This window comes from Phaethon aethereus (genome assembly GCF_964289735.1).
Source record: "Phaethon aethereus genome assembly, chromosome: 4".
NCBI classification, from domain to species: Eukaryota; Metazoa; Chordata; class Aves; order Phaethontiformes; family Phaethontidae; genus Phaethon; species Phaethon aethereus.
Window position 1 is genome coordinate 39,085,150 of NC_138578.1, and position 17,025 is coordinate 39,102,174.

General features: G+C 36.6%; 1 protein-coding gene across 2 annotated transcripts in view; it reads left to right on the top strand.

Annotated features, from left to right (window-relative positions):
• Positions 1 to 17,025, top strand: part of RAPGEF2 (Rap guanine nucleotide exchange factor 2) — a gene marked incomplete at both ends in the record, with an annotated part of 191,771 nt that overhangs the window by 101,295 nt on the left and 73,451 nt on the right. For both annotated transcript variants that reach the window (XM_081999653.1, XM_081999654.1), the window contains 2 exons: positions 689 to 856; positions 3,535 to 3,552. In XM_081999653.1, the coding sequence (XP_081855779.1) occupies positions 689 to 856; positions 3,535 to 3,552 (186 nt within the window). The remainder of the gene's footprint in view (positions 1 to 688; positions 857 to 3,534; positions 3,553 to 17,025) is intronic.

A 17,025-nucleotide genomic window follows, 5' to 3' on the forward strand; every position in this document is an offset into this window, starting at 1 on the left:
TTCAGGAGAATCAGAATTCCTGGTGCAAATATTTTCACTGCAGTATACTATTGTGTAGTAATTTAGGATGACTTGGAAGACTCTGAAACAGAGAAGACTAATTTTATATTAGGATATACCTAATAGGTATTTTTTATTCTCCCTGCTGCTGTTTTGAAGTGATTTGTTACTATGTAAAACCAGTCTATTAGAAATCCTTATTTTATGCTCCCAAAATATTTGAAGTAAATAATAAAACCAGTGCTGCCTGTTGAAGGGCGAAGCCTTTGCCATAAGCCGGTTAGGGAAGATCCCAAGTGACAAGTAGAGAGCAGTAGGAAAACTACCAAGTCGTCTATCGGTTTTCTTTTTGTAATGTACTGACTGGTGAAATGTCTGTATTTCTACAAGAATAAGAAGGATGGGGGGCACAACGACAGAATTGGGGGAGTTACCATTTTTCTTCTGTCACTTTTGAAAAGTGGTCATACTCAGTGATGGTGTTCATGCCAATGTTTCCTTTTTTGTCACCCCTGTGGGCATTTGGTTTTTGGGGGTTTTTTTTAGTAGTGTCTTCATTCTTAATGTTAAAAATGCAGAAAAATCAAAGCTAACTGCTGTTTTTTGAAAATAGGATTTGTTGTGTTTCTAACAACAAGAAACATTTTTAAGTCTTGTGGAAAATGACACTTTCTTGCATTCGTTATAGGTTGATTATATGGATGAAAATGAGGAGTATTTTCAGCGCCAAGCTTCTCATAGGCAATCTCGAAGAAGATTTAGGAAAATCAACCAAAAAGGGGAGCGACAAACAATTATTGATACTGTTGACCCTTACCCTGTGGGGAAGCCACCTCTACCTAGAGGCTACCATACGGTAAGCTGTCTGTATTTATGGTTCACAACAACATAAACAGGAAAACTACTGAAAATAAAATAATCAAAATGGCTAAACTTGCTGATACCTTCAAAGAAGTGTGTTTCTGTCAGGAAGTTTTTCCTCTAAAATACTGTGAATTTGGCTCCATCAGTACGTGAATATGTGTGGAGCTCACATCTTAGTTCAGTTGAAAGCGCAAGTTTTTATGACTGTGAGTGTCAAATATTGTTTCTTAATGTTCCAGTCATTATTTGAAATTGTGAAAGAGAGTATTTCCTTCTGATATTAGGTTCCCGTAGAAATAATTTAGTGTACAGAGTTAAAAGGTCAGTTAGTGAAGCACTCATTCACGTATATGATAATGGTTGTTGCCTGAAAAGGACTGTGCTGCATTGCAGTAGGCCAAATTCTTGGATTAAATCTGTCATTTCTTTTTGGTATCCAGAACTTAAATGTCACATTAAGCTTCACTGGTGTCTGCCTCAAGAGCCCTTTTTATGGCTGGGTTTCAGTGAGCTCCCATCATCAGGGAGATCACTTGCTGATTTTTTTTTTTTGGGGGGGCGGGCTGGGGGGTAATCTTATATGTTGAAAGTTTCCAGGCTTTTTCTTGAGACGAAAATAAACTAATAATTAAAACTCATTCTACAAGATATTTTATATGGCTTTTAAATTGAGAAAAGCTCCATTAGATTAATATGTTTTTTTGGTATTGATTTCAACTGTAAAGCAAAACACTGGAAAAACTGTTTGTCTTGGACTCTTACTTGTTTAAGCCCCCAAATCTGCTGGAACCATATAGACATGGGCATAAATAACTTTGTACATATTGAACCTCATCGAGTTCATTGGGATGAATTTTGCACAATGTAAGCCACATCCATATAAATTTGCAGGATTACAGCTTTAGTGTTTTTAAAATATTGTCTTTGATCCAATACAGTTGTAGTTTTTTTTCCATTTTTCCTTCTTTATCCTTATTCCTTAACTTGTTTGCCAGTTCCCTGTATATTCCCTGTGTGTCTCTAAGTGTGTAGATGTTTGATTACATCTGTTAATTATACAAGCTTTTCCTCATGAGTTGAATAATTACATTTTGTGCCAACAATTTGTTTTTGTTTATACAACAGCTTTTAATGGTTTAATTTTCAGTGCAGTTTTAATTGCCTCTAAATTTATTATGGATTGAGCCAGTTCACTTGGTTTGAAGATGAAACATTTTACTGCTCTGTTTTTGAAAATATAAATATGTGGTATGGTACTTTGTAGGAATTACAAGGAGAATTACTTTTCTATTATTTAGATGTGTACGTTGTGCTTAGCAAACAGTTCTAGTGTGATTTTTTTTTTTTTTTTTTTTTTTTTAAATCTAACTCTAGAAGGGCAATATTTAGATTACACACAGTGCCATTTGCATTTGTAGGTCCATGCCTGTTGTATAAATTTCACTTTAGGTATGCCTGATGAGTGTTTGTACGCTTAACTGGTACTGAGAGCTAAAGCCCATTGTGTGCCATTCTGTTGTGCGAGTTCATAATGATTTTGTGTATGTGTTGGGAAATTCATTGCAAGTGAGTTTTCGTATTGAGTTGGAAGAGATTGCCAAATAAACTGTAAAATTTGCAATAATTACAGTCAAATGTTGCTTTAAAAAATGTAATATGATGCATATGACTGACTCTTCCCCCCCAGCCCCAGCAAATAGAGTCAAATAAGTGCAAATGAGTTTTACAATGTAGTCAAGACTCTCCATGCTGGCCCATTCCCTCCTATTTTTTTACAGTATTTGGTGATCTTGTATACACTGTTCTCTGATGCATTTCTATTGCTTTAACCGTGTTAAAGGCTGCATTGTCTTTTCTCCCTTCCTATTTTATGTTCCTTGACGTAGGTTTTTTAGTCCTAATTTCTTGAAAAGTTGACTGAAGAAAGCAGGGTTTTTTTGAAATGCATAGGAATTCAAAGCATATGATAGCACACACCTTGTGGGCTTGTTGCCCATCAATTCTTTGGTCAGCGTCTGTCGGTCTCATCATTGGTTCTACCTCTTAATTTTGGATAAAGAAAGAAAGAAGCGAAAAAACCCCAGATGTTCAGATACTGCAGCAAATAATATGTTAAAGTCAAATTGAAAAAGGATTAATATGATGCATTTGTTTTCAAGTTTGCTCTTCCATGCGGATGTGTTCTGGTTAAGGTGTTAGATACATGAGATTCCAAGTATTAAAGCTTCTTCGACAGCATCCTCAAAATCTACACAAGAAGTGTAATTTTCCTATATTTTGTTTAATCCTAAATCCATAGTTACCATATAGAATGATATTTTTGTTGTTGTTGATAAATTATTAATGCTTTATTTGCAGTAGTCTCTGAATGCGTTTCTTCAGAAAGTTCAAACAGTGTTTTCTGAAGAAAGTTTTCTATATTTTTGTGAAAACATAGAGTGAAACGTAGATCTTAAGATGCATGGCTGTGCTTTTCAAGAATCAAAAATTAAATGCAGTGCTCAGTTGTGGCATGGCTTTCTGCAATAGAGTCAGCTTGTAGGGATGGTGGACCCTCATTAACATAATTTTAACATTATCTTCATAGTGGTGGAATGTACTATGGCATGTCTGATAATGTTCATCTTTTCCTTTCTTCCTATATGGCATTCATTTCATTTTGGCTCACAGGAATGCACTAAACCTCAGGTATCGTAACTTACTGTGTATGGTCCACTAACAATTTACTTGTGGGTTTGCAGTGTGATATCATAATACTGATGCAATGTTATGACTAAAATTGCCTCCTAGCCTTTGCTTTGATACTTGAGCAATCTCACTATGATATAAAAATACTAATGTAAATGTGGAATTTGGTGACAGCACATTGGCTCTTGCTCAGCTTGATTGACCTTTCTTCCTTGCTTTGATGTCCTGGGATTTAGAGAAAATGGAGAACAATAAGCAAAGGGTATATACAAAATATTTAATGTTTGACAGACACTTTACTTGGATATCTCTTCCATGACACAGAAGACTTAATCTTTGGGTTTGATTTATGAAATAGGCCCCTTGTTGCTGTTTAGTGCCTGTGTGTCACTAAGAACAGGGAAATGGAGTATGACAAGATGAGCACCAAAAAGGCAACAAAAAGTTTTTGTTAGCTGCAAACTTACAACGGTGCTTCTTGCTGTTCTTCCGTTCTGATGATGTGCACTGATTTGCTGTAAAGAAGCTGGATTTTGTAGACTCCTATCAAACTGTGTGTAAATGGCCATTATTTGAAACACATGCTTGCCAGGCTGTGGAGGAAAGTGTGCCAAAGTGAGTCTTGGAATGGTACCAAACCAAACAGAATACAGAAGTTTTGCCTGACATTGGATCTCAAATGCAGTTAAAGTAATCTGAAGATCTGAGTGGCATCTTTTAAACTTGACTTGAATTTTTAGTAACGTTTGTCAATGCCAAAGTGAGGAAATACTGAGCATCTACCAAATACAACGTTTGATAAGAATGTGTCTTATCAAACTGTTAAAGGTCTCCACTGTTATGATTGAGAAATCTCTCGTGATAGAGCTGAAAACAAATTAAAACCATTTTCTTTAGTTTCAAAATTTTTCTTTTCCTCAAATATTACTTTGGTCAATTCTCTTGATGTTTTATCAGGAAATGTGTTTATTTTAAAAGTTCCTTCTGTGTCACATTGTTCAATTAAAGACTTGGAGAGTTCAAATTTCGATATGGTTCCAGTATCGTAGGCAAGTGAATTCTGTGCTGAAATTATCTCTTTCTTCAATATGTATGGTGAGTTTCTTTTAGGAACCCAGTTCCTTATCCCGAGATCAGTGCTCACTGGTTCTTCAGTGGAATGACTCCTGAGAAACCTACAGTTACTAAAATATTACGTCTACGTGTGATAATGTGCTCCTGAAATTATGATAGGAATTTGAAATACTTAATAGTATTTTGATAATTTACCCTAATGCTTGAAGGACCATTTGAAGTAAAATCTGAGGATAAATGTTGTACTTAGGCATGTTGCTTTCTAGGGTGAGGAAAAACAGAAACTTCACAATGCATGGAAATAAAATCAGTGTGTTTTTTCAGACTGATAAAATGACATCATTTTTTGACATCATTTGACATCATTTGTAGTTTGGTAAAATGGATCTGTTCTTTATCATGGAAGAAGAAAATATCCTGATAAGTTTAGGTTGAGCTGTTACTTGAATCTGGGAAACCTTGTACAGATTTTTTTGATAGAAAATTTTTGCTTGTTCTTGTAATATGTCAGAAATTGTTTTTTAACCAGATTAGTATTAACACCTCCCTACTTAATAATAGTAATTGGATTTTAACTTCTGAAAGTGGATTTTCTTTTGTGTGTATCTATACTTAAGACTACTTAATGTTTTCAATAAAAAGCCTTTGTTTTGAGTGACTGGACTGAAAAGAGTGTGGACCCTTTCTCCTGAGAGCCTACATGGCTTTTCCTCTGCTTTAGGCTGATTTTGTTGTTGTTTTTTAACTTTAAAATAGAATAGTCACCTATGGAATGACTTTTAAAAAGGGTAGACTTCTCTTGCAACATCTTACTGCCAATAAACTTTGTGGCTGCTGTAGAGCATCTGTGAAGAATTGGTCGTGCCCAGTCTGAGTGTTGCTGAGCTGGTTGTTATGTGTTCAATGCATGACATATTTAGTGTTAATTAACAGAAGTTCATAAAGGAAAGATAACTTTGTCCGAAATGAGATGCTGAGTAGTGGCATAGAGGTTACGAGGAGTAATTTGTAACTCCCCAGTTTGTGATAGTCGGTCTCGCTTGTGCCTTAGGCTTGACCTGTAAACTGAGCTGTGGGCTTTTACTAGTCCGTACCATAGTCCTTGCTAATGGTAAATAGCAAAGCTTACTGGGGAACCTTTAGGGAGATGCAGGTAGGCCTGTAAATAAAATGCTGAAGCACCTGTGAATAGCCCTGAACAGAAGCTATGGAGCATGTGGCTTTTTACTCTCTGTGAGAGTCTGTCCCGATTCGAATTAGTTGACAGGCTTATGAAAAATGCTGCTAGTGCATCCCCCACCCAGCTTTTTGCTGAAACCCCTGCAAAAGGTCTCTCTGCCTGTCGTAGCCTTTCTTACCCCGTTCAGCTTGAGATTCACGGGAGGTGACAGTCTGTTTATCAGGTGTTGAAAGGAGAAGAGCGGTGGGCATGCAGCCATCAATAACCCCAGCTTCTTCCCCAGGTTACGAGCATGTAACAAATTTATCCTCGCACGCTGTGCTGTGGAGCCGGTCATTGTGGCGATGCTCTGAGGGCGGACAAGTGTTGTCTTTCTGGATTTTATTTGAAGGAGGTGACTGGAAGTTTGAATGAGAAGGCGGCTGGAAGTGAAACCATGTCTCATGTCTCTGAGTCGAGTCTCATCTGCAGCCATGACTCTCTGAAAAAATAAGTATGAGGTTTTTTCCCAGCTTTCTTAAAGTTATTTTTTTAAAAAGTATTAGAACCTGCTCATTTAGTCAGTTGTAAATTGTAGAAACCTTGCTTCCTGCCCCTGTCTCCTCTTATCACTAATAGTTAGTGCAAAGCAGTGGCAAAATAGCCTTTTTTTCCTGATGCCATTTGCATTCACATTGTCTGCTGAGAGTCTAAAATTCCTGGATTGAAAATTTTATGTTTAGATTGTTCTGTTTTATGAAACAAGTTTGACTTTTCCTTTGTCTGAAGAATTACATTTTAAAAATCAACAAAGCTGTTGTATGTCTTATTTCTACACTTAGGAAGGATTTAAAAAACCATGAATTTTAAATTTTTCGGTCTGAATTTGATGCAAAAACCTAGTTGTTTTCCTTCATTCAGTGTGTGTGGCTACTGAAGCGATGTGGAAGTTTACAAGATGACAGGCAGTGTTTTCTTGTGTTAACCAAGGTAGATACAGTAGATTTACAGTAGATGAGAATTCAAAAAAGCTGATTCTATTTTAGGACTTTGTTACAGATGTCCAGTATAATTTAGGATGAGATATAATATTAAAAACCAGCAGAATATAATTGCTTCTCTGCATGTATATTTGTGTTAATGTTGTAAAATACATATTACTGGATGCCTGTCCATGGGCCACTACAAATGATCATGAAATACCTTACATGTGCTTGCTCCTCAACAACGTGGACTTTACAGTATTGTGATATACTTTGCTATAATGTATTATTAGTGCATTGTATTGTACATAGTAAATTAATGCCGCTATCATAGTGTACTTAATAATCTTTATAACATATAGAATTTTAGTCATTTTCATTTGAATCCGTAGAAACAGTTGTCAGGCATCCAGTCTGCAAGAAATCAGTTTAAAGGAATACTGTCAATCTTTCAAACCTGTAAAGCGCTACAGCTTTTAATGTTCCTGATGATTTTTAGGATTATCTAGCACTTTCATTGTAATACAAGTTCACCTAAAACAAAAGGCAAACCACAGAATCATTTGTGAGTATTCACATTAAAAAAAAAAAAAAAATTGCCTTTAGGAAGAACGAACCACATGTGCGCTAATTTGCCGAGGGTAGCAAAATGATAGGACAACGAACAAGGAGATGTGGACACAGTGAAAGCTTGACTTTATACAGAGCTATAAAGGATATAGAGAGGTCGTGGGGGGGGGAAAAAAATTCTTAAACATTCTTGACCTTGGAAATATTAAGCAAGTCTATTTACAAAAGGAAAAAGGTACAGAACAATTACTGGGGATCCTAGTCAGGTACTATTGGTCATCAAAAATGTTTGGAGAAGGAGAATGTTTGAGGGTTTTGGCTTTAGAAGCTTATATAAGTTATGGCAGCTGAACCTATTGAAATAGATTTAATTTTTGAACTTGGTGCCAACTTAGTTTTCCCCCAGATAGAGGAAGAATGTGAAGTGCAAGGAGAAAGGAAGCTGAGAAGCTTCTGTTAGGTGGCATATGCAAAATGAAAGCAAAAAGGTCACCTCACTTAAAATAAATAAAAATTGAGCTGGAATTATTCTGTTCTTGTCTATGAAACAAATTAATTTAGCTACATAAAGAAATGGTAATTCAAAACAAATTGTACACACACCTAAATTTACAGTGTATTGCCGAAGGGAAGTAGCATGGTATGCAAGGGTGTTTTAATCATACGTTTGCACAAATAATGCATGCTTGTTTGCTCAAACAAATTTGTCTCTACTGATAATGAATTCCGTATAAAATAATTTATTTAATATTTCTAGCGTTTATATTTAAAATAAAAAATCCTATATTAAGCATTCAGTTAATAAAAGAAAGGGACTAGTTCTTAACATTGTCAAGTGAGAGTGTCCTTTTACCAGGAAAGGTATTTGTTTAGTCGCTTTTATTCATTTACAAAATTCAGTGTGCGATTTAAAGAGCAACTGTTTTTATTATTCAATGATGGTGATAATCTACTTATGATTTGGAATTAAGTTTATGTGTACATCATGCTAGGAAGTAATACAAAATACTAAATAGATACACATAGTCTATATATGTAATATTTGAACACATGTAGTAATGTTAATTCCTGAGGTGTGTGCCTGTGTTATATATGCAGGTGTATTTTGAAGTGAGGCACTACAAAAATTGTGGGGTAATTTTATCTGAAATGTGAAATTCCTGAGATGATTTGGGCAGTTCCCATTACCCATTTTTCCTATTTAAATTGGATGTTTCTTTATGGCAACATCCACTGGTAATGTTATAATGACAATATGTAATTCCCATCCCTATGTTCTGTGTTTTCTGGCAAAACGCAACCTTTTTAGCTTCCTTTTTTCATCTGTTCTGTAAGGGACTATTAATGTTTAAAGTTACGTATTATGTTACGTATTATAGATAATATAGGAGCAATGCTATCATTTTATTTTGTGTAGCACCTGAAGCAAAACAAAATTGTTAGTTCATCATCCTTTTAGTGATGTCTACTGGCAAGCTAATGCAAAATTAATGACAAGCAGTATGTTATTTACTCAACTTGCAGCTTCTGTCAGAGGATGTCTATTTTTATATATTACATCATCCCTGCTGCAGAACTCATATATCCATTGGGATTTACTGTTCTTCCATTCCCTTTGGAAGGGTTCACATTGATGTCATAACTGGATTTGTAATTGTGATTAGATTTGGAGAATCAAAGAGAAACATTGAAGCTATGCGGTATTTTCTGCAACTAAAGTGTCAGTAATATTACTGAGTTTCTTTTTTATAGATATATTACTGACACTACGTCCTGTTTACAGCTTGTAGTGTTGCCAAAACTTTATGACCACACATACGTGAAACTTTGCTTAACAGCAGCATGGATTTTTCCAGAGTAGCATGAGTTTTTTGCTGTTGCTGACTTGTGATGTGTTTTCATATTATATAAAAGATTGTTTTTCTGAGATGTAGGGTACAAAACTAAATGTGAGGTTTGTCATCAAAGCAGAGACTTGTTCGTGCGGCAGAAAAATGAATTTTTCATAACTCTTTTCTAAACTGATTGTTGCATAATGTAACTAAATACAAATATTGAATTTTCATTACTTAAACTTGATTAGAGCTGAGGAAGATTTAAAAAACAAACACATATATGTGTTCTTAAATATTTTTAAATAGGATGTCCTCATTAGCTTGTTCATTTAGAAGCAATGTTTGCATATAAAGTACACGTGGGGAAATGGGATGTGTCCATGCATTATATTTGTAGAATACCAATACAGATACTTTCAACACTGGCATCTCTGTACAGACGAGCATCATAAGCGATAGTACTAATGTGGACATTTGCCCACTAAAGCATGGAAAGAAGCTGTCAGTTCATTTTTTCCTGAGCATCTGAGCCACTGTGAGTGAGCTGTGCTTCATGTAGTGACTTAAAGATAAAATGATTAGTGTTTGGCATCAATCTTTCCACAAAGGTTTTGCTTCTGAGTATGTTTAATAGTGCTTTTGTATTTGATTAGAATAATTTAAAATGATCATTTTGCTGAGTGAATTTCAAAGCTCTAAATCCTGACCAACTAAGGAAGTATATGTAGAATTGAAACATGGGAAAGATGGAATGTTCTAAGAACAGTAGCATCTTGGCTTGTACCAGAAAGAGTGTGGGCAGGCAGGACTAGGGAAGTGATCATCCCTTTGTACTTGGCACTGGTGAGGCTGCACCTTGAATACCATGTTCAGTTTTGGGCTTCTCACTACAAGAAAGACCTTGAGTTGCTGGAGCGTGTCCAGAGAAGAGCAACGAAGCTGGTGAAGGGTCTGGAGCACAAGTCTTATGAGGAGCGACTGAGGGAACTGGGGTGGCTCAGTCTGGAGAAAAGGAGGCTGAGGGGAGACCTTATTGCTCTCTACAACTACCTGAAAGGGGGTTGTGGTGAGGTGGGTGTTGGTCTCTTCTTCCAAGAAACAAGCGATAGGACAAGAGGCAATGGCCTTAAGTTGTGCCAGGGGAGGTTTAGACTGGACATTAGGAAAAATTTCCTCACCGAAGGAGTTACCAAGCACTGCTTGAAGTGGTTGAGTCCCCATCCCTAGAGGTATTGAAAAGACATGTTGTAGAGATGGTGCTTAAGGACGTGGTTTAGTGGTGGACTTGCCAGTGCTACATTAATGGTTGGACTTGATGATCTTAAATGTCTTTTCCAACCTAAATAATTCTCCGATGCTAAGTCCAGAAGGTGAGTTGTTCTTCCACTTTCTATTTTGGATTTGGAAATACTTCTTTTTTCTTAGAAAACTTGTATAGGTTAGTTCCTCACTGGTCTGGCAGTTATCAATTGTGCAAAACTGTTTCTCCATATTTTGTAATACTGATGTTATAGTCATGCCTAAAGGCTCCACTAAAGAATGGAACCTATTCCAACATATTTAAACATGATCCTTCCACGATGGGTTTTGGAGCATGAGTCTCAAATGAGTTTGCGATGAGGAAGGAGGAAATTAGAGGCAATAAAATAATAAAACAAGAACTGTAACCTGCAACTCCTGTCTTATAGTCTGGTGTCACTATCTTAACCAGTAATTTGTGAAAGTAAATTAGAATGGTAAAATAAACTGTGTGTATTTAGTTTAACATAGATTGGATCTTCATGTGTTTGAAGCTTTGTGCTACTTGTAACCTTTGCTATGTGGGAATAATGCTGTAATCCTATCTGTGAATTATTTCCAGATTTTTTTTTTTTTAAGGTGCCAAAAATCTGTAAACCTAAACATTTTCAGAGTCAGAAATTGAAAACATGCTTAAGCGAGTAAAGGAGTTGGCCAAGGTCTCAGGATAGATCTTTGAGGTTGTGCCTGTCATGGTAGTTTAGTGGTGGGTTTCTTGCGGTGAAAGAGAGGGAGGTGCTTTGGTTTCTTTAAAAGCTGCGTTTGTTTAAAGTGAATGAAATACAGTTGTTACAGTGGTCATTGCACATTCAACATAGTTCTGTTTCTAAGCTTTTAGGTGAGATTCAGTAGCCCAGGTTGCAGATACCAGGCTTCCCTTGAAGTGCTGTCACAGCTACTAATGAAGATGGCAGCAACTACCAGCTTTCCAGGTAGCCTTCATCTTAAAATTTAAGCAAGGATTTGTCTTGGCCAAAGGTGTTGGTTAGGAAAAAAGTTGAAATAATTTGCTTTATTTAACTGCTACTAAGTCTGAGAGAAAATCTTCTAATGTGTAAACCCTTTTGACTTTATTGGGTAGATGTGTATATTACAGTGCCCTGGCTAGTCCTGCTAAGTGTGAATGCTGTTGTCCGTGTTTGCGTCTTCCAGTAGGTGACAGTTCAGTTCAGGGGAGCTAACAAGTCCTTAGGTAAAGCAAGGTAGTTACTTTGAATTTCCCACAAGGTTTGTATGTAAATTCTTTCCCTCTCCTTCACCACCCTGCTAACATGCTTATGTAGCCATACTCAGGTCGCTGTGGAATGAAGCTGTTCTTAGACGGGAGCTTGAGCACCCTTGAGCACTCATTTAATTCCTGGTATTTACAAGTCTCTGATGGAGAGATTGTTGTTTGGGGTGTTTTGGTTTTTTTGGGGGGGGGGGGGGGGTTTGTATAATGAAAGAAACTTCTGTTGTTTCATGTAAGGTCTAGTCAAAGTGTTAGTATGCTGTTGTATGAGCAATGGGTATGGGGAGCTGGGTTTTAGTTTTGAGCAGTTAGTCTTAATTATCTTTGAATTTTTGGATAGTAAAGTTTTGACATGCACCTGGAACAGCTGCCAGGTGTTATCTGTATTGTTGATGTGGCTGGCATAAAAACTATATAGATTGTGTTCTTACTCTGTTTCACATTATTTATGTAAGCGTGTGTGTACGCATGTGCTAAAACATAAAATATTTTACCTTTTCTTCCTTTCACTCCACTAAATTATATTATCTATATTACTCTTGTAATTTGGTGAGAATAAAGGTCCGCAGCTAACTGGTTTTACAGTCTGCAAGTGATCCACAGTGCGCAGAAGATCGTCTTAAAACTGAGCATGCTAAGAGCTTTTCTGTTAGTTATCTTGGAATATAAAACAGTATAGAATCAGATTATTAGGGAGATTCAATCTGTTAGATGCACTTCTATGTAATTTTATTTAGCACTTCTATATCTAGGTAACCGATCTCATAATTGCACAGGTAAAATGTAGTGTTAAATTTTGCAAAATGGGACATCCATCAGTTGATGGTCATTGGCTCCCCGATTGATTTGATTGGGGAAGAGGAGAGGGAAAGGCCATTTCTTAGAATTTTATAATATAAAATTAATATTTATTATTTCTCTTTATTTGAAGGTCTCTTTAGTTGCAGGATGTAATGTTGTGTTTTGACTTTTTTCCTATCTAAACCCAATTTTACTCATTTTACTTGATATTATTTTTAAAAGTAAGGGACAACTGAAGTTGCATGAGGTTTGTTACTAATAAAAATGAAAGGTCTGGATAAATGATTTCTGTACAGTTGCTGCAGCCAGGGCACAAAGATCTCAAGATACATTAGTGCATGGTGCATTGCACACGGGAGGATATGCAGGGTCGTGAGGAGAGAGTTCTCCAAAAAGAAAATTATCTTATGCTGGTAAACTGTTTTCAGTGTTGATTTTAATTTTTTAATAGTCAAAAAGTACTATTGACCCCTGGAGTAGGCTCTTTAGAGACTCTCCCTGGATAATACTGTGGCTGGAGACAAAAACAAAAGTTATTTCCTTCCAACAGGCAATTGAAGTGAATGAAAATCCTCTGTAACAGCAACCGACCCTTTCAAAGTTACACTTGCTCAAAACACCAGAGAGACAAGTGGTTAATTATCCCAGGAGATGTCCAAATAAACATTCAGGAAGATGGACAGAAAGGACTCAATATCATATATGGTAGTAAAAATGACACCCAATTGCCACCATTATTTGAGGAATCTGGAAACCTAACGGCAGACTAGAGGCTTTCTGCCAGTCCCATCTGTGTCTGCACCTTGAATGTGGTGATGAGAGTTTCAGATTCTCCCTTAAAGCTTCTAAGAAAGTTCAAGGAAAACTGTTAGAAAGCATATTGTATTTGCTTAGAACAAAAACACTCCCCCTCCACCACTGCCAAAATCCCCCAGTGAATAAGTAAACAAAAACCAACGGAAAACCAGCTAGCATTTAGAGAAGATGAGAAAAATCTGTGTTTTATTTGTTTTTAATCCATTAATATTTTATACTGAAACATTAAATAATTGTTCCCCTGCCTTGAGTGGTCTCAGATACATTCAGTTCCGTGCCAGAACAATCATCCTTGCAATTCAAACATGTCAGTGTCTTTCAGGTAACAGGATTCAACGGGGCTGGTAAAGAACATAACAGCCTAGAATTTGGGCAGTTGATTGACCTCAGAAAAATCTCTGAGTTTTATTCTTACTTTTTAACAGTGCAGCAGTAGGATACACATAAAAGAGTTATGCAGGTATCCAGCTTCCATAAAATTTTCCCGCATTATTATACAGTGAAGAACATGAAATTTTGGGGGTGCCTCACATAAGTCAAGAACTTGTGTCCCTGGATTCCTGCCGTGAAACTGGTATGGACACAATAATATGTGGGGTTTTGTTGGTATTTTGTTTTGTTTTTCCACCAAGATAGTAAGTTGATTTGTATCTCAGTAGTAGACCTCATCTCCAGCAGGTATGGATGTCAAGGTATCATTTAGACCTGGTAAAGAGGCCTTGCTAGTCCTATATGCCCAGTATCATAATTCTTGACCTTAAAAGAGCATTTGCTTTTTTGCTTTCACACTTTTGCCTACAGTTTAAAAAAGAAAGCACATTCTCATGTGCTCTGATTTAATTCACACATTATCTTAAACTCTTGTCCTTACACCAAAGTGAGAATTTAAGAACATTGGGAAAACTTCATCTATCCTGACAGACTGCATTTTTTCCCACTCCTGAAGTAGTGAAACAATTAAGGAAATTAGACTAATCTGTGACCATTCTGCCAATTGAAGTCATTAATATCTCAAATTTTAATGTGTAATTTTTAACATTTCATAATGATGATATATACTTTTAAAGCCATGTTATATGCATGAAACTTTAGGCTTGTGTAATAATTTGCTTTTATGTAAAAAACAGAGGTAAATCAGTTAAACATCACATAAAGTGACTTCACAAACATACATACTAAATATGATTCTGATCTTGCAAGTAAAATTTAATAAGTAAGACCTTATAAGTGTTGCAGGAACACAAAAGATATGTCAGTTTTGTTTGTTAAAAGAATTGTTAAATTTAAAGCATAAATAAATATGGAGTCCAGAGAAAGTTTGTGTGCTCTGTTACTGTGAGCCTTTGCTCAAGTTGCTTTTGTAAGCTAGATTAGATACTCTGGAAATGGGACCTCGTCACATTTGGGATGAGTGTCCGTCAGTTACAGGCTTTCTTCATGTCTGTTCTAACATAATTGTAGCAGGTAAGAGAATGCGATGGCAAGTGTTTTAACTGAGTACTATAGCTTGCTCCCCTTTTAAGATGGGTGGCATGCAAACAGAAAGTTCGCTGTGCTGAAAAGAGAGCTGTGCACAGGAGGTGACAAAGGAGTCTGCCGTCGAAGGGGAGATGGGCAGTCAGTGGCAGATCCACCCAGCTGAGGCACCAGCCTGACTGCTCTGGGCTTGTCATTATTTTAAAGATCCGGATTATAGATTCATCTGCAGCAGCAGCTCAACAGAAGGGCATTTTTTCAAATGGTCTGTATCGTTAGTAAATGTGCTAGCAAAACAGGACAGGTTGCTCCATTGGAACTGTTGCGTTGGTGTTGTCAATGGTGCGGTGAACATCGTTACAATGATGTTAATGCCGCAGCTTTACGAATAAAAAAATAACAACAGTTTGACAAATACTACTACTTTATCAGCGTGTTTTGGCTGAAGTGGTATTTCAGTCGTAGAAACTCGCCTTGGAGAACATATTTCGTAATTTTCCTGTATTCAGCAGAGTTTTATTTAAAGTTCTCGAGAAAATGCAAATAGGAGAGGTGTGCCTAGACAATCCCATGTCTGCGTTATGCTGATCAACAGGAACTCGCTCGCATGAAATTGGGTCATACGGCCAGAGATTTAAATTACTGGCAGTAAATTTGCCTAAAGACATTAGAACAAGACTTTCATATTGCATGGGACATTCAAATGTATTGTAGCGTTTGGAGTGAATTATTGTTCTGGGGTTTTAGTGGTTTCAGTTAGTCAGATTGTTATTTAGCAATCTCTCTCATAAGGCTAGTGGGAGGGAGAGAGCATCAGCATTGTAAAATTCAGAAGCATGCTCCAATAAACAGTTTTGCATCCAATAGCCCTTACCTTAAGTTTTAAATCTCAATTTCTTTCCAAGTGAGAGAGGCGGGGGAAGCACAGGTACCTCTGCCTTATTTTCCTTAAAATGATGTACTCCATTTTTCCATTCTTCAATTGAGCTGTCTACATTCCACCTTCACAAGTGTGTAGGATCTGTGTAATAGTCTCTTCACTGTGAATGTTTTTGGAGCACACATAATGACTGTGGTTTTTTGCCTTATTCCTTGCTCTTTTTTTCCATTTCTTTGACTTCCTCCCCCACTCCACAGTTTTCTAGCTACTGGAGTCACGAAGTGGCAGTAAATTTGGTCATCGTAGAGTGTTCTGTTGTTTTTTGCCTAAGATTTTGATCGTGAAGGAAATGATACTTTATGTTGTGTTTAAAGGGAAGGGGAAAATGTTCTGATAACTTCTGTTTTTGAGGTGCTTCAGGAAAAGAACTCTTTCTGTGTACGTAATCTGTATGAAATTTTAAGTACTCCTGTAAATAGTTGCAAGTTAAGGTGACTGCTTGAAATCGAAGATTTGAGGTAATCTTTTGTTGCAGTATTTGTCATTAACCTAAAACTGTTTAATACGCCAAGCATTGTTGACACTGCTTAGGAGAAGAATATCCAGGTGAGGTTATGTTCTGGAATGCAAAACAGCTGAGGGGCATTACAGCCAGATGTTGCTGAGGTCTGTAGCAGTTTCTACCTTAAATTTAGAACTACTGTTTATGAATCCTGAATCCTGTGTGTAGTCCAAGGATGTCCTAATGCTTGTAGTTACTTTTGAAAGGATTTTTTTAACATTCTTTTCTGCGACTCATAAAGAGACGGCAACTTTCTTATAGGTACAAGTCTTTTGAAAGCAGCTGGGGATAGCCCGTCATATCCAATTATTGCACATCAGGTTTATTAACATCTCACTTTAATTGCCTCAAAGAATTAGCATAAATGTTTTGCTCTTTTCAATCTTTAAGTCTAAGCAAGGAGTTGTTATGTGGGTTTCGAAATACACGTGAACACAAACTTGCAGTTAGGTTTTACATAAGTTATTCATACCTGTGTATGATAGAAACTTTGCAGGTTATCTTGTTCTGGTGTCTTACACTGATTTAAATTCCATTCATTCTTCACTGAAACATACAATGATTCGCTGAACTTCTGCTTTAATTATTTTTTAACAAAATATAAATTATATGTAAGTATTTTCTGAACTTATAATGGACAGTACATATGATTACACTGCACCACTGTACCTGGAAAGTGGTGGAAGTGGTGGCAGTTGGGGAGGAAGGCATAGGGAAATGGAATCAATTATTTATTTCGTGAAATTGTTTTGACTCACAAATTGCCTGAGTGGTGTTTTCTTCACCT